The following is a 21,811-nucleotide window of genomic DNA, read 5'->3' as shown; positions in this document are numbered from 1 at the left end:
GAGACAGACAACACAGTGTGAGAGAGAAAGAGGCACCACAGGGGCCGGGCCACGCCACAGCTTTCACACCACACAGGAGAGAATACTGTTCTCAAGATTAAAAACAGACAGACCAATCAAAACAAAAACACCGTCTGGCTGCCATGACGATGCATCTGTACTCTGAACACACAGGAGAGGGAGGATTGGTGTGGAGGATGTGTACAAGTTGGCCCTTTTCTACACCGGCAATGTCTCAATGTTCCCCTCTATGAGGATGTCCCAATCCCTTACCAGAGGCCTGAGGAGTGAGGGGGCCTTACCTGTTGGTGGGCGACGGGGACTGGCTGGGAGTTGGGGGCCAGAGGGTGTCCAGTGTTGGGCTGGGAGGTTGGGATCTGTTGCACCTGCTTCAATAGGATAGAGAGATAGGTGAAGAGATGGAGAGACAATATGGAGGGAGATAGAAATATGGACACAAGAGAGAACACAAAACGTAAATTAAGATCTATTTGTGACTTTTGGACATACTGCACAGTACTGTATTGTAGCCTGAGCTTTGGCTCACTGTACAGCACAGTACTGTATTGTAGCCTGAGCTTTGGCTCACTGTACAGCACAGTACTGTAATGTAGCCTGAGCTTTGGCTCACTGTACAGCACAGTACTGTATTGTAGCCTGAGCTTTGGCTCACTGTACAGTACTGTATTGTAGCCTGAGCTTTGGCTCACTGTACAGCACAGTACTGTATTGTAGCCTGAGCTTTGGCTCACTGTACAGTACTGTATTCTAGCCTGAGCTTTGGCTCACTGTACAGTACTGTATTGTAGCCTGAACTTTGGCTCACTGTACAGTACTGTATTCTAGCCTGAGCTTTGGCTCACTGTACAGCACTGTATTCTAGCCTGAGCTTTGGCTCACTTTACTGTACATACATACATACATACATACATACATACATACATACATACATACATAAAGTGTCCCCTCTCTGACTCTCCAGAGAATCTCCAAGACTCCTTGTGTATGCATGTGCAACTCACATCCACAGGTGTACATAACAGGTAACAAAATCCACTGCTGGGTCAGTTGGGGGGAGTGAGTAGGCTTCATGCACGAGGTAGGGCTAATAGATGATTCATTACATTGTGAATGTTATTGCTCAACAGAGCACATAGAAGAAACAGGTTGTGTCCTTTAAATATATTTAGAAAAACCAGTTTTTTGTTGTTGTTGCTGGTTGATTGAAACCTTTTACATTCCATGTAATGATTGCATTTAGCTTCTGAACCAACCCTAAGAAGTACCCTTAGAAGGCTGCAGACAAGTATACTTGTTCCCAAGCTCAGCTCAACCACTCACTAGAGAGTGAGCTCACACAAGTATAGTTGCACCAGGCTGACCACCTACCTTGCCATCCCCTGTTCTCAGGACATTACCACTGAAAACAAGAGGCTTTAGGAGCAGAAAGCATTACGTAGGAAGAAGTACAGATGAAAATAAAACAATCAATAAAATTGCTAAATAAAATCAATAAAAAGAAGCGAGAAAAAAAGAGCGCTGCTCAGAGCAAAAGATGAGGCTGCGGGATGGCTGATAATGTCAGCATTCTAAGGGTTAATGGATGAATTCTGACCCTTGAGTGTAAAGTCTTCCTATTGGTCACTAGCTGATTATATGGCACATGACGTGCTGCAACACCTCCAATAGAACTGTTACTGGGATTGGTGTCCTTGGCAACAGATAATAAATGATAGAAATACCGTTTTAACCATTTCCAGCCAACTAGACAGTGCTACTGTACAAACTGTTAAAATTTAAATTAAATAATTTGAAAATATAGTTGAAAAATTAAAGAAACATTTTTATGATGTAAATAATGTAAGCTTCAGTGAACAGTTAAACTGGTCTAAACCCCCTGTTTGTTGTATGTTTCTGTGTGTTGGATCATACAAATCCTCAAAGCCATGTGGCAACAAGTGTGTGATTATTACTCACAACAAGAATGACCCCATTCCCATACAGTAGTGTCTTGACAAATTGGTGTTTTGAATATTAAATAAGGCCCAATTCGACTTTGGATTCGTATGTACAATATGCAGTTCTACCTCACTGTATACCAATACAAACACACATTTATCCATATAATTACATATATGAACATACATACAAAATCTTACTTACTCTAAGAGACCAATACATATAATTCCATAGGTGATAAGAGAACATACCATCAACAGAACTAGGGGATTTAAACAGCAGGTTTCTAAGTGTTTCCTGAAGAGTAGCACCTCCTAAAAAGGACCCTTGAGTGTAGGCAGTCATGGCTGGAAAGGGTTAAAACCACAACCATGAAACAAAATGAATCATGTAAGTGATAAAGACAGGGTTGGTGTGGAGGGTAGACGGCTGAGGGTTGCTATCCAATAAGAGAGAGATGGTCTAAGTACCAGCCCAGGGTTTCCCTGCATGGCCAGAGGAAACTCGTGGTACGAGAGGTCGGGTTGGACGTTCGTCTGTCGGGCCCAGGTGGTGTGTAGTACGTTAACGTGAGAGGACTGACGCCCAGGGGTCTCGGAGGGAGGCACAAACAGAAAGGTCTGCTGGCTGGGGGGTGGCCCACTCCATGGCCCTCTGCAGTGGCGTCCCTCCCCCAGCCTCCGCCCGTAGAAGGTGTGTGGGATGGACTGGGCGGCCGAGGCGGCCCCGAACTGGGGCGGAGGAGAGTGGAAATCTCCACAGTCAGAGGAGGCCATGGAGTCACTGGAAGGTTCCGGGCTGCAGTCCTTCTGGCCCTGGTGCAGTAGCAGGCTCCCGGGAGGGAGAGGCATCTCAGGGCTGACGTAACTGTAGAGTTCCTCAGTGACTGGCTGCAGGCGGCTGTAGGTCCCAGACCCCCTGACTGTCCTCCTGGTCCCCCTGCTCCTCCAGGTTGAGGTCCATGGAGCCGGGCGAAGCCCTGTACAGTCTAGAGGCCAGCACGCCAGAGTCGGCCCCAGCGGCGGCCGCTGCAGTAGCCATGTTTTGGACGTGGAACTCGAACACGCTGCCTTGGGGGCTCCATGACTGGGGGAGCGGACTGGGGAAGGAGGCGGAGTGCTGCAGCTGGTACCCATCGGTAGTACCCGAGGCCTGCGGGCTCAAGGTGCTCATGGGTGGCAGCTGAGGGATGGGGCTGTGGCGCATGTGACTCTGCATGTGGGGGTGGTAGGTCTGGGCGTGGGCCGGCTGTGGAGGGTCGTACACGGCCAGGCTGGCGGCTGCCGCGGCCTGCATCTGCTGGTGGAAGCTGATCTGGTTGATCTGGTGAGCAGTCATGGGGTAGCCCCCATAGGCCATGGCCTCGAAGTGATCCAGCAACGCTGCCTGGTTCAGACTCAGTCTCCGCACAGCCTCCACCACCTCCTCCTGCTGCTGCTCTGCCCTCACGTCCTTGTACCCGTACAGAGGGTCCTGGAGGGACTGCCCTTGGAGGTGCTGGTGCATGGGCTCTCCTAATGACCCCAGCCTCGGAGCACCGTAGCCGGGCACCATGAAGAGGGACGAGGGATCCACTCCCAGGTGCCCATCCACTCCTCCTCCTCCACCCATGCCCAGCCCCTCCATCCCTGGGTGGTAGGGGTGCAGACTGCTGGCGTAGCGGGGGTGAGGCAGGCTGGAAGTGGCGTGTATGGGCCTCAAGATAGACGTGCTCTTGCGGCGTTGGGCGTTGTAGGCCTTGGAGGGGAGGGCAGGCAGGCGGCGGTGAGAAGGAGACGGGGCGCTCCAGGATGGAGGGGAGAAAGAGAGGCGGCGTGGGGTCCGGAAGGCCTGCTGAGGCCCAGACTCCTCCTCCACTGCTGTACTGGTGAGTCACAGACTGCGGCTGAAGTGACATAAGATTATAGATAGATGCATCATCTTCATGAGAGAGAGAAGCACCGTTATATACTGTAGTATTCAGAGAGATACAAAGAGAGAAGAGGGTGAAGAGGTATATCAAAAGAGAACAAGAGAGATAGCAGTGCTATACATTTCTGCTAATGCATTAATCCCTGCAACGGATAAAGAAAGTCAAGAATCTAGCAAAGAAACCAATGAAGAACTTAACCAAAAGATGAGGGTACAGACAGACAGTATAATAGCTTCTAGGTATGAAATTAAATGCAGATGTGGCAAAGATGGCTTCCTTTAAGGTCAACAGACTGCTGCTACTGTGACATTAAATGGTTAACTATAAACTGCACCTTATATACAAAACTATCTAGCATGATGATGATGTAAGTCATTACATTATATTACATGATGTGTATTTTGGGGGTTTAAACCTTTGAAGCTGACAGTGAATGATGTTCATGCTAATTGAAATTGTACCTGCTGCTTAATGAAGACTTTAGTGGATTCCTGGATAAAACAGGTGACCACACCAACTACTGTACATAGATCTGACTGAATGTACTCTACTCAATAGTTCAATCTACATCTCATATTGTGTCTTGTGACTCCAGTAAAATGGGCTGAGATGACAAACTAAAGTGTTGTTTGAGTTGTTGTTCATATTGGGGAAGTGTAGCGTAGCTAGCAGTCTGACCAGTCTCACTAGGAGGGAAGGGAAGTGTAGCTAGCAGTCTGACCAGTCTCACTAGGAGGGAAGGGAAGTGTAGCTAGCAGTCTGACCAGTCTCACTAGGAGGGTAAGGAAGTGTAGTGTAGCTAGCAGTCTGACCAGTCTCACTAGGAGGGGAGAGAAGTGTAGCTAGCAGTCTGACCAGTCTCACTAGGAGGGAAGGGAAGTGTAGCTAGCAGTCTGACCAGTCTCACTAGGAGGGAAGGAAAGTGTAGCTAGCAGTCTGACCAGTCTCACTAGGAGGGTAAGGGAAGTGTAGTGTAGCTAGCAGTCTGACCAGTCTCACTAGGGAGGGGAGGGAAGTGTAGCTAGCAGTCTGACCAGTCTCACTATGAGGGAAGTGTAGTGTAGCTAGCAGTCTGATCAGTCTCACTAGGAGGGAAGTGTAGTGTAGCTAGCAGTCTGATCAGTCTCACTAGGAGGGAAGGGAAGTGTAGTGTAGCTAGCAGCCTGACCAGTCTCACTAGGAGGGAAGGGAAGTGTAGCTAGCAGTCTCACTCAGGAGGGAAGGAAAGTGTAGCTAGCAGTCTGACCAGTCTCACTAGGAGGGTAAGGGAAATGTAGTGTAGCTAGCAGTCTGACCAGTCTCACTAGGAGGGAAGGGAAGTGTAGCTAGCAGTCTCACTAGGAGGGAAGGAAAGTGTAGCTAGCAGTCTGACCAGTCTCACTAGGAGGGTAAGGAAATGTAGTGTAGCTAGCAGTCTGACCAGTCTCACTAGGAGGGAAGGAAGAGTAGCTAGCAGTCTGACCAGTCTCACTAGGAGGGAAGTGTAGTGTAGCGACCAGTCTCACTAGGAGGGAAGGGAAGGTAGCTAGCAGTCTGACCAGTCTCACTAGGAGGGAAGTGTAGTGTAGCACCAGTCTCACTAGGAGGGAAGGGAAGTGTAGCTAGCAGTCTGACCAGTCTCACTAGGAGGAAGTGTAGTGTAGCAGCAGTCTGACCAGTCTCACTAGGAGGGTAGGGAAGTGTACTGTAGCAGCAGTCTGACCAGTCTCACTAGGAGAGTAAGGGAAGTGCCAGGCAGTCTGTATTTAATGCGAGCACAGGGCGCCTGGCGAGAGGCCCGAAGCAAAGAACAGCAGGGTTCACTCACAGGTATCTGAAAGTGGATTAAATATTAATTTGAATACACAATAATCAGATTTTCTGTTCTCTATTTGTTATGTCTCTCTATATGTCTCTACTGTTTTGTCCTCGTCTCTCCTTCTCCTTGTTTCAGATACCCATAGATAGCCCTACTGAGCTCCGGTCCCAGCTCCACCAGACTACACCCTGGTTCACCACCACTCTGTGGCCAGAGATGCTCTAACATACAGGGCTGACAAACACCGCCGGGAGGCTGGCTCGGCGTTGTTGCCGTGGGCGAGGCGGGGTGGAATGCAGGGGCAGGACACTCTCCAGGGCCTTGGAGAGCCGGCCCGCAAACGTGTCTGCCGTCGTCCGACCCCGGCAGGGGGAGTGGGGGCGGAGAGCACCGGAGGAGGGTGGAGGGCCGGTTGGGAAGGCAGGACAGAGCAGGAGGGTGGAGGAAAAGTAGGGGACGCAAACGGACATGCTACGGCCGCGGTGGCGGGGAGGTGGTGAGAGAGGCTGCAGGCGGAAGGAAGGAGGGAAGGACAATTAACCATAGAATGTATGGAACACTGGTGAACTAAACACAGGTGAACAGAGGTGACAAACAGAGCTGAAAGATCTAAAGATCTGATAACACGGGACACGATAAACACTATGGAATAAAGACGAGACACATGGCATTAGAAGAAGGGAGTATGAAAGTTAGAAAGAGGTTTCAAAAAATCAGGCAAGAGCATATTGGAAACAGAAAGAGGTTAGATAAGAGGTAAGTAAAACTGATTAAAAGGAAAAGTAATCTACAATCTCAAGTTCTAGATGTGCGAACTAGAGCCATTTCTAGGTCATCTAAAGTGTTTATTAACAAGCTAGGATGACTAAAATAAAACTAAAGAAGCTCTAATCTATTTCTTTGCGGCTTTGTTCTAAATGAAACTACCTGAATAAGAACCATTCAATGTAGTGGTATTGCACCACTATCTAGGGCATTTAAGAAGATATTCTACCCTCAGACCAATCCCAGTGTCCGTGTCCAAACGGCACCCTATTCCCTATAGAGATCTAAGCTCCTGGTCAGACGTAGTGCGCTATATAGGGAATAGGGTGCCATTTCAGACGCAGACAGTGTTCTAAATCATAGTGAGGCTGAAAGGAAAATCACAGCCACAGACTGTGTACTGCTCTGCTGCAGGAAACTAAATATAGCTAGTTAGCCAGCTGCCTGGCAGGGACTTGGCAATGCCAGTGTACCAGAGGCACAGTCTGCTCTGTCTGTACAATGATTCACAGACACATTCACCTTGCTGATTCTACACAATGGCCTAAAAGAAATCAATGTTCCACCAAGAGTGGTCAGGGAACAGTTGATTTGAGGGTTGATGACGCTATTCCTTATTCATCCACACTGTGCCTAGTCAATTCTTCTGTTTATATAGTCTAGTGAAGCCTACTGGTTACTGGTTATAGTCTAGTGAAGCCTACTGGTTACAGTCTAGTGAAGCCTACTGGTTACTGGTTATAGTCTAGTGAAGCCTACTGGTTACTGTGCCACTGGCTATAAGATAGCAGAGGATACTACTAAAAGGCAAGGCCCAGCACAGTGTGGGCTTTCAAGAGATGAAGGGCTATGAACTCATTCTCAAAGTAAATCACAGCTTTGTTGATGGAACCTTCCAGAAGTGAATTCTGTTGCAGCCCAGGAACAGCTGGTAGAACTCGGTGGAAAACATTGTTTACATCCAATGAGATGTTTAACAGGTCAACATAGTACAGCGGTTAAAAGGGATTTACTGAAAAGAAGTGATGTGATTTATTTCACACAGGGAACCATAACATTTGATCATAACACACAATAAATAAATTGACAAAGAGGAAGACATAAAATAATCTCAAATGACACAAAACTTAGAACCAAAAAGTAGTGCAGCAGACTGCATAGACACACCAATCAATCCCATCTTTCAGTATGAAAAACACAACGCGTAAGAATGGACCGCAAAATATGAAGTCCACAAGCCTTTTCAGGTTGGATTTGATTGATATACAGCTGTGTTTTTGCTTATTCAGATGTAATAATAGCAGGAGCTAGGCATTGTTTCAAGGTCAAATATGTCATTTAGGACTAATGGCAATATCAGTTAAACACTTCTACCACTATCATTCAGCAGATTGATTCACTGTAAAGTAATGGCACCTGATGGTCAAATAAAACCTAACAATGGTCAAATGATTGCAGAATTTAAAAGTGGCTGTGGTTGTCATGCCCAATACATTTTTGTTCAAGCTTACCAAAGACTACACACACACACACGGTGGAATTAATGTGGAATCCAGGTTGAATGCAAACAATACTTGATAAGCTTGAACAGCTTGGAAATCTCAGTGTAACATATGGCATCAGGTGTATGGTTTGTGGTGACAGCTCCATAGCTTTAGGAAGGTCTAGTGAGCTATAATTCACTGACACTATGGAGATGACTGAGTTGGCTCCAGTAACAAGGCTTGTGATTCAATGCGTCTCACACTGATGAGTGATGGCTGGCTGAGGTGACTGCCCAGTGTGCCAGACAGAGAGCCTAAAAACACCAGCATGGCACCTCTAAAATAAACAGTATGGGATTGATGGAGGCCCTGACAGCTTGCACAGCTAACTAATATCTATACAAACAACACAAATAATGAGAAATACCAACATGAGAACTATTAATAATATGTACCAGAAATGATTGGTTGGGATTGGGGGGGCAGGCTACTGTACTAGAACGAGATGCATGGTATAACTGAGGATGCAGCGCAATGTGGAAGGTATGAGGGGAAAAAGGAATCAAACTCTAAGCGTGGAGTTTGTTTACTTCTGAGTGACTCTGGTTTCTCCAACATGCATCCTTCTGTTCAGAAATGCTAATCAAACCAACTGACATGGGGCAAAACAACAGTTCAATTCATTAAAACAAAAGATGTAGAAGACAACTGACCAAACTGTACTCCAGGAACTAAAACACACAAAGTAACTGATTTCACAAACTTGCAGCTGTTCTCACTTTTGGCAGATCAAAGGCTAGTTAATTCTGGTACTTACCTGTAAGTCACTGTGACTGAAGACCCAAGAGCATGACTGGGGCTGCTAACCTATGGGATGGTCTTCATATACTGGACATCTGTCTAAACCCTTTAGGATGGTGTTAATTAGACATCTGTCTAAACCCTTTAGGATGGTGTCAATTAGACATCTGTCTAAACCCTTTAGGATGGTGTTAATTAGACATCTGTCTAAACCCTTTAGGATGGTGTTAATTAGACATCTGTCTAAACCCTTTAGGATGGTGTCAATTAGACATCTGTCTAAACCCTTTAGGATGGTGTCAATTAGACATCTGTCTAAACCCTTTAGAGATGGTGTCAATTAGACATCTGTCTAAACCCTTTAGGATGGTGTCAATTAGACATCTGTCTAAACCCTTTAGGATGGTGTCAATTAGACATCTGTCTAAACCCTTTAGGATGGTGTCAATTAGACATCTGTCTAAACCCTTTAGGATGGTGTCAATTAGACATCTGTCTCAAACCCTTTAGGATGGTGTCAATTAGACATCTGTCTAAACCCTTTAGGATGGTGTCAATTAGACATCTGTCTAAACCCTTTAGGATGGTGTTAATTAGACATCTGTCTAAACCCTTTAGGATGGTGTTAATTAGACATCTGTCTAAACTCCTTTAGGATGGTGTTAATTAGACATCTGTCTAAACCCTTTAGGATGGTGTTAATTAGACATCTGTCTAAACCCTTTAGGATGGTGTTAATTAGACATCTGTCTAAACCCTTTAGGATGGTGTTAATTATACATCTTTCTAAACCCACATGTGTTCTAGAAAATAGGTTTTGAACTTTTGACCTTTAGGGGTGACCGTGGGGTTAAGCCCTGTTAGTGGAGACAGACGGGTACCTACGGAGCAGGAAGGGCAGCTCATTTGTGACTAGGCTATATATTTTGGGTGTAGATTAACATATTTGTTTGAAATTCCTTTATTTGTGTGTTTTGGGCGAAGATCAACCGTTGTCTTGTGTGACTGTGTTTGGGATTCCTTAAATTTGTTCGTTTTTCTGGGTCTTCGGTTTCAACTTTCAATCTAAAAATGCTCTGGTATTGTTGTATGACTAAAAGCTATACCTGTTCCTGTCCTGTTCCTTGTATTAGCTTGAGGGGAAATATGAGAGCATATTAAAACACCGAATTAACAGCCAGTTTAATATTCTATAAAGGCCCTATTCCTCCCAATACACTGAAGAATACTGTTCCAGACATTGGTTTTGGAGTCTCTTGGCAAACAGCAAGACCATCAGCGTTACTGTTGAAAGAAGAACTGTAAAACCTGACCTCTGGTTCTCTCTGAAAATTGCCACTGAGCTTGTCATTTATTCATTACTGAATAAGTGGGTTAGAAGGCAGCTGCTGGTCCACCACCGCGCTTCCAAGAAGAGTGAAATGTGAAATTGAAGAACTCGTGGGACTACAGTAGCCTGATGTCAGACATGTCTCTGCTGTATTGGAAACTCCTCTTATAATTGTCATGATTAGTGTAACAATGACCATAGGAGTTGGCAAGACAGCACAAACAGATGTGGGATTATAAAGGACTACAGGACAAACCTGAGAGGGCAGCCGGAAGGAAAAAGATGTCTCCATTTCAAAGATTGAGAACCTCATCTCAAAGGGAACTGGCTCCAAATCCACTCTTCAGACATCACTCTCATGCATATTACAACTACAAACTCCACTGCAATTCACTTCACTTCTATCTTCCTAAGAACTACAAAAGAAATATACAAAATCCCTCCGACTCGTCACTTACCATGTTCTGCTGTTGGTAGGCATTGAGCTGCTGCTGCTGTTGTTGCTGCTGGGGGAAGGGGAGGGTAGGGGGCCTGGGTTTGGCCCTCTGCTGCTGGGTGGCAGGGATGTTGCTATAGGACATGGTCAGCTGGCCCAGATGGGACTCAGAGAACAGGGACGAACCCTGGCCGTTGTCCACCGCGCCGTCAGCTGTAGGTGGAGGGGACAAGAACACACACAGTGACCAGATGAGAAAGGAGGGGAGAGGGAGGGAGAGAGAGAGGTGGAAACACACACACACTACCACCGTGTGTGTGTGTGTGTGTGTGTGTGTGTGTGTGTGTGTGTGTGAGAGATTATATATATATGAGAGCGAGAGAGAAATCCAGTTCAAGAGAGCCATTGAGAGATATATGATATCAACTACATTGTCTTCCTGATTTCCTGGCGCATTCTCGATAATCATAGAATATACAGTGCATTCGGAAAGTATTCAGACCCTTTGACTTTTTCCACTTTTTTATTTTTTTACATTACAGCCTTATTTTAAAATTGAGTAAATCGTTTTGTCCCCCTCAATCTACACACAATACCCCATAGTGACAAAGCAAAAACAGGTTTTAGAAATATTTGCAATTTTGTATTTTATTTTTTTAAAGACTGAAATATCACATTTACATAAGTATTCAGACCCTTTGGCAGCGATTACAGCCTCAGGTCTTCTTGGGTATGACGCTACATTATTGGCACACCTGTATTTGGGGAGTTTCTCCCATTCTTCTCTGCAGATCCTCTCAAGCTATGTCAGGTTAGATGGGGAGCGTCACTGCACAGCTATTTTCAGGTTTCTCCAGAGATGTTCGATCGGGTTCAAGTCCGGGCCCTGGCTGGGCCACTCAATGACATTGAGACTTGTCCCGAAGCCACTCCTGTGTTGTCTGTGTGCTTAGGGTCTTTGTCCTGTTGGAAGGTGAACCTTCACCTGAGTCTGAGGTCTTGAGCACTCCGGAGCAGGTTTTCATCAAGGATCTCTCTGTACTTTGCTCCGTTCATCTTTCCTTTGATCCAGACTAGTCTCCCAGTCCCTACCGCTGAAAAACATCCTCACAGCATGATGCTGCCACCACCATGCTTCACCGCAGGGATGGTATTGGCCAGGTGATGAGCAGTGCCTGGTTTCCTCCAGACCTGACGCTTGGAATTCAGGCCAAAGAGTTCAATCTTGGTTTCATCAGACCAGAGAATCTTGTTTCTCATGGTCTGAGAGTCCTTTAGGTGCCTTTTTGGCAAACTCCAAGCGGCTGTCATGTGCCTTTTACTGAGGAGTGGCTTCCGTCTGGCCACTACCATAAAGGCCTGATTGGTGGAGTGCTGCAGAGATGGTTGTCCTTCTGGAAGGTTCTCCCCTCTCCACAGAGGAACTCTGGAGCTCTGTCAAGAGTGACCATCGGGTTCTTGGTCACCTCCTGACCAAGGTCCTTCCCCCCTGATTGGTCAGATTGGCGGTTCCAAACTTCTTCCATTTAAGAATGATGGACGCCACTGTGTTCTTGGGGACCTTCAATGCTGCAGACATTTTTTGGTACCCTTCCCCAGATCTGTGCTGACACAACCCTGTCTCGGAGCTCTATGGACAATTCCTTCAACCTTATGGCTTGTTTTTTTCTCTGACATGCACTGTCAACTGTGGGACCTTATATAGACAGGTGTGCGCCTTTCCAAATCATATCCAATCAATTGAATTGACCACCGGTGGACTCCATTCAAGTTGTAGAAACATCTCAAGGATGATCAATTCAAACAGGATGCACCTGAGCTCAATTTCGAGTCTCATAACGGGTCTGAATACTTATGTAAATAAGATTTTGACATTTTTAAATAAGTTAGCAAAAATGTATAAAATCCTCTTTCACTTTGTCATTATGGGGTATTGCGGGCAGATTGACGCGATTTTTTATTTATTTAATACATTTTTGAATAAGGCTGTAACGTAACAAAATGTGGATAAAGTGAAGGGGTCTGAATACTTTTCTGAATGCACGGTAAATAAATCACATCCCTGAGTGAGACGCTGTGCCTAGTCCACATACATGTCATGGAGGTGTTGGCCTGTTGGTACTGCTGCTGGTCCATCTCCTGGGTCCTCCTTCTCAGTCTGGGCTATGGGGGCTGGGGGGTGACTGACTCTGCTGGGGGGATCTGAGGGCCTCTGCTGCCTGTAGGGGCTGCTGCTGCTTCTGATTCCTCTTCTCCAACTCCTCTCCTGACCAGCTGCCTCTGTTCTCTCTTCTTTTGGATCAGAGACACTCGGTCTTTGATGGCCTTGGCCATCGTCTTGTGGTCTCCCTCGCACACATAGCCAGACTCAACCTGTTGGGACAGGAGAAGGAACAACCATGACTAGTCAATCTGTTTTAACAGTCACCACAAGATCTCTCTCAGTGATGAGCTTCTACACCTCTATCCAGCCACCTTTTTCATTGATGTTGTGGTTTTGTTTTAAAATCACCAGATCAATTACTTATAACAAAAACACACGGTATCAATCGATCAACCAACCAACAATAAACCGTACCATTTCCTGTGCCACATCTTCGGGGAAGTCCTTATTGAGGTCGAAGGAGAACTCGATGGCTTCGTTGTCCTTGTACTTTCCCTTCAGCTTCTTAACGTCTTCTATCCTCAGCCACAGTTTGATAGCGATCATCTCCCCATCGTCCTCCTCGGCCAGCTCCACACGGACACCAGTCTCCTCCTGGAAGAACGCATGGCTCAGCAGGATCTTAATGACATATCTGTGGCAGTGGAGGAGGGATGGGGAAGAGAGAGGGGGAAAATAGAGAGAGGGGAAGAGAGAGGGGGGAAAATAGAGAGGGGGAGATTGATGAAAGAGTTTAGCATGAACAAACAAACAAGGTCAAAACAGGTTTTATTACATCAAATAAGTTCGGCATGGTGCATGATTAATCTATTAGCCCATTTACAGAGGACATTACACAACTCTGTGTGGGCTGGCCTAAAAGACTGCAATAGAGCTGTGTGCTGACATCTAGTACTATGGCTTATTGATATCCTAGAATAACTATGTATATTTACTATCCATAAATTATCAATCACTATGTATATTTACTATCCATAAATTATCAATCACTATGTATATTTACTATCCATAAATTATCATAATCGCTATGTATATTTACTATCCACAAATTATATCCCATATTAACTATGTATATTTACTATCCATAAATTATTTCCATATTAACTATGTAGTCGTGGCCAAAAGTTTTGAGAAATACACAAAAATTAATTTTCACAAAGTTTGCTGCTTCAGTGTCTTTAGATATTTTCGTCAGATGTTACTATGGAATACTGAAGTATAATTACAAGCATTTCATACGTGTCAAAGGCTTTTATTGACAATTACATGAAGTTGATGCAAAGAGTCAACATCTGCAGTGTTGACCCTTCTTTTTCAAGACCTCTGCAATCCACCCTGGCATGCTGTCAATTAACTTCTGGGCCACATCCCGACTGATGGCAGCCCATTCTTGCATAATCAATGCTTGGAGTTTGTCAGAATTTGTGGGTTTTGTTTGTCCACCGCCTCTTGAGGATTGACCTAACGAGTTCTCAATGGGATTAAGGTCTGGGGAGTTTCCTGGCCATGGACCCAAAATATCGATGTTTTGTTCCCGAGCCACTTAGTTATCACTTTTGCCTTAGGGCAAGGTGCTCCATCATGCTGGAAAAGACATTGTTCGTCACCAAACTGTTCCTGGATGGTTGGGAGAAGTTGCTCTCGGAGGATGTGTTGGTACCATTCTTTATTCATGGCTGTGTTCTTAGGCAAAATTGTGAGTGAGCCCACTCCCTTGGCTCAGAAGCAACCCCACACATGAATGGTCTCAGGATGCTTTACTGTTGGCATGACAAAGGACTGATGGTAGCGCTCACCTTGTCTTCTCCGGACAAGCTTTTTTCCCGATGCCCCAAACAATCATAAAGGGGATTCATCAGAGAAAATGACTTACCCCCAGTCCTCAGCAGTCCAAACCCTGTAACTTTTGCAGAATATCAGTCTGTCCCTGATGTTTTTCCTGGAGAGAAGTGGCTTCTTTGCTGCCCTTCTTGACACTGTCATGACGTTGGCCTCTTTTGGTACAGGGAGGACAGTTGACCCCTCCCTTTTGCACACAATCCACCCTGTGTGTAAAAGGTCGTAAAAACTCTAAAATTCCAGGAGAGTCTCTGGCCACATGGCCCATAGAGAGACACAGGAAATTCTTCCAACTCATAGAATTGGAGAGCCAAGTGACATTTTGTGTTCTGGAGAAGGTATGGAAGATTGGTGAAGAATCCAGCTACGAACTGATCCGCTTGGCACCATTTTGTGATACTCAGAAGAGACAATATAGCCATATTACCATAAAACTGTTTATATAATAGACTCAGCTTAAGACTTGCATCATATGGGTGTATGGAATGTATTAATAAGGATAAAGCTTTTGTAAGACATTGAGATGCTATTGTACTGATGTAATGTGATAGATTTGGTTACAGAAATACAAATCTAACTCAGTCATAGGCACGCCCCCAGGGACCCATACAGGACCAGGCGTCATTTGACAAGCTGTTCTATGGGCACTATAAAACACTCCCTGATTTACATTTCTCCAGACCAGGCCTACACTCCGTGGCCACATAGGTTCTACCATGTAATTCCTCTACTGAAAGTGAACCATACCACGTGGTTAACTTTTAGACTATCGATACTGACAGAATAAGAACAAGTTTTTGATATTAATTATTAGTCTGCAGCTAAGTAAATTATATCATTGAACGCGAAGACCAACGAAGCAACCATTCGATGACGACATTAATGAATGTCGCTCTGAAAGATCCATTCTAACCGAGAGAGAGAGAGAGAACGCGGACAAAACTCCCCAACAGAACTACTCTCCAACAAGAATCAGAACGACACACTGAGCGTAAATATATATATTGATTGCAATTGTTCCCGAATGAGTGAGCCTTCAATTGTCAATTGTTAATGAACTCTGTTTAAACTTCTCAGCTGACCATTTATGACCCATTGTTCAACAGGCCGACCAGCCTGTTTAGCCAGTAGGGCACATTCCGATACCAATCCTTTGTGACAATAATTACTGTTTGTATGTTTTTCTGTTAATTACTTAGTGTAGTAAATAAATGATTTTAAGACAATTGATGTATGGATGATTTTAGTAAAGACTGGGTTCGTGCAGATACAACAATTTACTGACGTGTTGGAATGAGACTGGACTAGAGGTAAATACACCATTTAAACTTAGAAGATAATCGACCTATACTATAATAGAATAGAATATTATAGTACAGGAAAGTTATATTAGGAAAATTATAGCTTTGTAATCTGAATATTCTCCTTGGTGCCCCGATCTCCTAGTTAATTACAATTAAACGATTAATCAGTTTAATCGCGTGATAATAATTACAGGGAGCTAATTGATAAACATATCTTCCGTTTAATGGTACCCCCAAAGACACGACAACACCAGGCCATCCTCCAAAAGTCTTCGCCTCACTGTGCGTGCAGATGCACTCACACCTGCCTGCTGCCATTCCTGAGCAAGCTCTGTACTGGTGGTGCCCCCGATCCCGCAGCTGAATCAACTTTAGGAGACGGTCCTGGCGCTTGCTGGACTTTCTTGGGTACCCTGAAGCCTTCTTCACAACAATTGAACCGCTCTCCTTGAAGTTCTTGATGATCCCATAAATGGTTGATATAAGTGCAATCTTACCGGCAGCAATATCCTTGCCTGTGAAGCCCTTTTTGTGCAAAGCAATGAAGACTGCATGTGTTTCCTTGCAGGTAACCATGGCTGACAGAGGAAGAACAATGATTCCAAGCACCACCCTCCTTTTGAAGCTTCCAGTCTGTTATTCGAACTCAATCAGCATGACAGAGTGATCTCCAGCCTTGTCCTTGTCAACACTCACACCTGTGTTAATGAAAGAATCACTGACATGATGTCAGCTGGTCCTTTTGGGATTCAGTTCATTTGCATGGCAAAGAGGGACTTTGCAATTCATCTGATCACTCTTCATAACATTCTGGTGCATATGCAAATTGCCATCATACAAACTGAGGCAGCAGACTTTGTGAAAACTAATATTGGTGTCATTCTCAACTTTTGGCCACAACTGTATATTTACTATCCAGAAATTATATCCCATATTAACCATGTATATTTACTATCCATAAATGATATTCTATAATAACTATGTATATTTACTATCCATAAATTATATCCTATAATAACTATGTATATTTACTATCCATGACTCAGACAACGGGCATTATTGAAGGCACAATGTTACCTCTCAGGACATCTTATCATCATGTGAGGCTCAGCTGGTAAGTGTCTTTGGATAAATGTGCATGTCTGCTAAGTTCATTATTATATTACAGTGATGTTTAATGCATGACTGAGCAGAATACATGTGCAGCACAGGGTGCAGCACAGGGGGAAGCACAGGGTGAAGCACAGGGTGAGACAGCTCACACTCACACACAAAAACATGTCAGTTTATGGATGAATGCAGTGTTTGAACCCCCATTAAGGTGATGGATCATCAATGTAGGCCGACTAGGCACCAACAAACCTAATCAAATCAATTGTTATTTGTCGCATGGTAAACAGGGTGTAGACTAACCGTGAAATGCTGACTGACGGGTCTTCCCAACAACGTAGAGAAAAATAGAAAGATAATAACACCAGGAATAAATACACAATGCGTAACAATGAGTTGATGTGCAGGGTACGAGGTAACTGAGGTAGCTATGCACATATAGGTAGGGATAAAGTGACTAGGCAACAGAATAGATAATAAACAGTCGCAGCGGCGTATGTGGGGCGGCGGGTAGCCTAGAGGTTAGAGCGTTGGAATAGTAACCGAAAGACTGCAAGATCGAATCCCGGAGCTGACAAGGTAAAAAGCTCTCCAGGAACAGGGTTGCAGAGCCCTGCACTAGTGAGTCTAGTTTAAATAGCAAACATACTATTATTGTTGAGACCGACCGCATAGTTAAGTCATACATTTCATGCATCGTTAAGTTAACCTCAATCATTAACCTGTCATTCTTCTGGTACTTTAGACAGAGCTGTATATAAATCAGTGTGAAAAAACAAGGCTATAGTCATGATAACAAACACAGTGAGAATGTCTGCACAGTATAGCCAGCCTTTCCATGCATCGTTGAGTTAACAAACCTCAACCATGCAACATTAGTTTCAAGTACCAGGAGAATGACAAAGTGGGGAAAAACCCAAGGCTTTAGTTTAAATAGTAAACATACAAATGATGTTGTTAGACAACATAGTTTAAGTCGGTCTTTTTAATCCATTGTTCTGTCTAAAACCTCAAGCATGCATCATTAAGGACCCAGAGCGAGGAAAAAACATTGCTTGATTATACTTAGACTAGTGGCAGTAACATCCTAGCCACATATTAAAAGCTTTACTGCACTTTTCTTTTCTCAAGGGTGGAGTTAGTTTTTGTTGCATGGTGTTGCATGGTGTTGTATGATATTATGTCTATAATACAAACACACAGACTTTTATTAGAATGACAATAAAAGAGAGATGAAGCCTACTAGTAGGAGACAGCATAGATGTATTAATCCAACTGGCGGCTTGGCTACTGAAACCACATTTAAACTGCTGGGGATTTGATGATCTCCCAGTGTTCATGCATTGTTAAACAGCTAGCACCCGAGGTAGACAGCCATGTCACCATCAACCTTTCCACTGCTTCATCAGTGAAACATCATACCGGGTTTCATCTTACAACAAATTACCAAATATTGATGCTTGCATTCCTCCCCACATTTCATATTTCAATGCACTAATGCAAAATTGTTGCCCTTGGTTCAAGGCCTGAACAGCCTGCACAGTGCAAACACAATGCAGTATAGCAGAGTGATATATTGATTTCTTAGCTGTGTGTGAGAGAGCAGTCTTTCCAGCTCTCTCTCTCAATGACAAATTCATTCACTACTCAACTGGCCTCACTGAGTAAATTTGACCTTCAAATGCAAACTTTAAAAAGACACCCAGTATATACCTTTCAAATACTGAGGTGTAGTAAAACATCTCAGAAAAACTCATCAACAAAGCCTTCTTTGACAGGATTGACATGTAGTTAAACATGAAGGCTGTAAATCTTCCTGAGAGTGACTGTAGTAAAACATGACTGATGACCATTTCAACAAAATACATTACAAAAAAAAGTGTCCTTCAAAACAAGTCAGTTTGTTCCCCGACTAGGCCAGGTGGATTCAAGCTTTTTCAGCAGGGACCCCATTTTTTACGGTAGAATCAGGGGACCCTATTATTTTCCCATTAATATCTTGCGACCTCACCACAAATCTAATGACAACCTTACACTCAACAAATAACCTTCAATTCAATGCAATTTGTCAAGGGAGCATTTTAAATCTGTACGCCTCCTTCTGTGTGTTGTGATGTTTTAGGTCACTTTGAGTGTTTCGTATCCCAGAATGTGCTGCGTTTAATTGATTTGCTTAAAAATAAAAACACAGAAAACAAGTTAAAGAAATCAAAAAGCAATGAAAAGGAGATCGTCAAATGAAGCTGGTTTTGTTTGTGGAGGTCAAGACTCTCTTATCAAAATGAAAATAAACCAAAATATATTTATTCAATACAATTGTATCTTTCAAATGATCTTTCTCCAAAAAGCTTTGGATATTGTCCCATAAAATATTTGCTACTGTTAATTTGTATTGTATTTTGGCGACCGCACTTCAGTGTCGCGACCCCGACTTTGAAGAATACTGCTCTAGACTAAATCATCCAAAAACTGACACGTAGTCAAGGCAACCATGAGTGACATTCATATTTAACAGTGGTGAGGGGTTTTGACAGACAGGTAGTTGTCAGCTAGAGACAGTAATACAGGTTCAGTTCCTCTTGTTTTGGTTCAACAGGAACAGAGAGTGGAAAAGGAAACACTCTGTCCACAAACTGTGGGAGATTTATGTAGTGATTCACGTTTGTGTGTGTGTGTGTGTGTGTGTGTGTGTGTGTGTGTGTGTGTGTGTGTGCGTGCCTTGGTGCTGGGCCTGTTTGTAGAACTAAGCAGCAGGCTGACCAAGGCCTTCAGGCCACCCTCAGACTCTGAACATCATGTGTGTGTGTGTGTGTGTGTGTGTGTGTGTGTGTGTGTGTGTGTGTGTGTGTGTGTGTGTGTGGTGCCTTGGTGCTGGGCCTGTTTGTAGAACTAAGCAGCAGGCTGACCAAGGCCTTCAGGCCACCCTCAGACTCTGAACATCATGTGTGTGAATGACAGATGAAAGGACAAACAGCACCCCAAGGTGTGTGTGTTTGTGTACAGAATACACACACACACACACTAGCTCACCTCTCATCTTTGTTCTGGCGGATGCATCCCTCGATGATTTCCTTCACTTCTGGTATGGCTACCTTGTCAAAAGCTGGCCGGTTTGACTCCCTGTGGGGGCAGAAACACAGGAGAACATTAAATCAATGTGCCAGCTGAAGCATGAGGCCGACAGAGACCCCCACTTCACCTCATTATGGAGCAGGGGGCGTCCAGTGGAAAGATCAAGGCCAAGGAATCAAGAGAGAGAAACAGCAACAAAGTGAGCGAGAGAGAAAAAGAGAGGAGGCCTCAGTTACAAAACTACTTCTGATCCAGTTAGCTTTCAATTCTGGTTGAGCGTAGCAGTGGGTCATTTTCCTTACGACAGGGACCATAAAAGGGTGTGTGTTGTGTGTTTTGTGGGCCCCAGTGAGCTCTAAACAGCCAGGGTAGCCAGCCGTGTTGATTTAACTCAGGGAGTGTGTGGTGTGGCAGGCATGAATCTCTAGCTGAGACAGACTTGGAAGTCTGTCACTGGCTCAGCCCAATGTAGCCCAAGTCTGGCTCGAGACGCTCCAGTAAACCTGGGCCCCAAGCATAACGGGATCAACATAGAAACATACGTGTGAACACAACATGTGAGCCCCATTAGCCGACCATACAAACATGTTTTACTGGACAGCATTGATCAAATCAGGAACAGCTGGGTGTCTTTCCCCTGAGATAAACATGTAAACAACCCGTCTCTCACAACTTGGTGACAAGTCTATTTTCAGACACCATTAGAACACACACCAATACTTTCAGACGCAGATGGAAGCAGCATCTATAGAAAATAGATGACCAGCTCATTTGATCGAAATCAGGCCAAATAAATACTGTATTTCCACCATTCAGCATTTTATCAGATGCACAACCTTTACCAAAAAGGTCCTGGTCAGGGAGGACAAATGGTTCTAAGAGAGTGTCTTGAAGCGCAGGACTTTAATAAAGTCCACATCAAGAGGATTTAGTTGTTGAGATGAATAAGTCCAGCCCAACATCAGGGCAGTGAGAATCAAGAGCAAGTCATCCTCCTGATACCAAGCTGATCCATATAACCTGAACCCAAGGCAAGTCATCCTCCTGATACCAAGCTGATCAATATAACCTGAACCCAAGGCAAGTCATCCTCCTGATACCAAGCTGATCCATATAACCTGAACCCAAGGCAAGTCATCCTCCTGATACCAAGCTGATCCATATAACCTGAACCCAAGGCAAGTCATCCTCCTGATACCAAGCTGATCCATATAACCTGAACCCAAGGCAAGTCATCCTCCTGATACCAAGCTGATCCATATAACCTGAACCCAAGGCAAGTCATCCTCCTGATACCAAGCTGATCCATATAACCTGAACCCAAGGCAAGTCATCCTCCTGATACCAAGCTGATCAATATAACCTGAACCCAAGGCAAGTCATCCTCCTGATACCAAGCTGATCAATATAACCTGAACCCAAGGCAAGTCATCCTCCTGATACCAAGCTGATCAATATAACCTGAACCCAAGGCAAGTCATCCTCCTGATACCAAGCTGATCCATATAACCTGAACCCAAGGCAAGTCATCCTCCTGATACCAAGCTGATCAATATAACCTGAACCCAAGGCAAGTCATCCTCCTGATACCAAGCTGATCAATATAACCTGAACCCAAGGCAAGTCATCCTCCTGATACCAAGCTGATCAATATAACCTGAACCCAAGGCAAGTCATCCTCCTGATACCAAGCTGATCCATATAACCTGAACCCAAGGCAAGTCATCCTCCTGATACCAAGCTGATCCATATAACCTGAACCCAAGGCAAGTCATCCTCCTGATACCAAGCTGATCCATATAACCTGAACCCAAGGCAAGTCATCCTCCTGATACCA

General features: G+C 44.5%; 1 protein-coding gene across 1 annotated transcript in view; it reads right to left on the bottom strand.

Moving 5' to 3' along the window:
• Nucleotides 1-21,811, bottom strand: part of LOC106599275 (serine/threonine-protein kinase WNK1-like) — a 166,643-nt gene that overhangs the window by 40,112 nt on the left and 104,720 nt on the right. The window contains 9 exon segments of the mRNA XM_045712422.1: nt 303-778; nt 2,543-2,690; nt 2,875-3,823; nt 5,943-6,175; nt 10,508-10,698; nt 12,705-12,858; nt 13,064-13,283; nt 19,933-20,003; nt 20,005-20,022. Coding sequence (XP_045568378.1) covers nt 303-778; nt 2,543-2,690; nt 2,875-3,823; nt 5,943-6,175; nt 10,508-10,698; nt 12,705-12,858; nt 13,064-13,283; nt 19,933-20,003; nt 20,005-20,022 — 2,460 coding nt within the window.

This window comes from Salmo salar, unplaced genomic scaffold (assembly GCF_905237065.1).
Source record: "Salmo salar unplaced genomic scaffold, Ssal_v3.1, whole genome shotgun sequence".
Taxonomy (NCBI): domain Eukaryota; kingdom Metazoa; phylum Chordata; class Actinopteri; order Salmoniformes; family Salmonidae; genus Salmo; species Salmo salar.
This window is presented reverse-complemented; position numbering and strand designations above follow the sequence as displayed.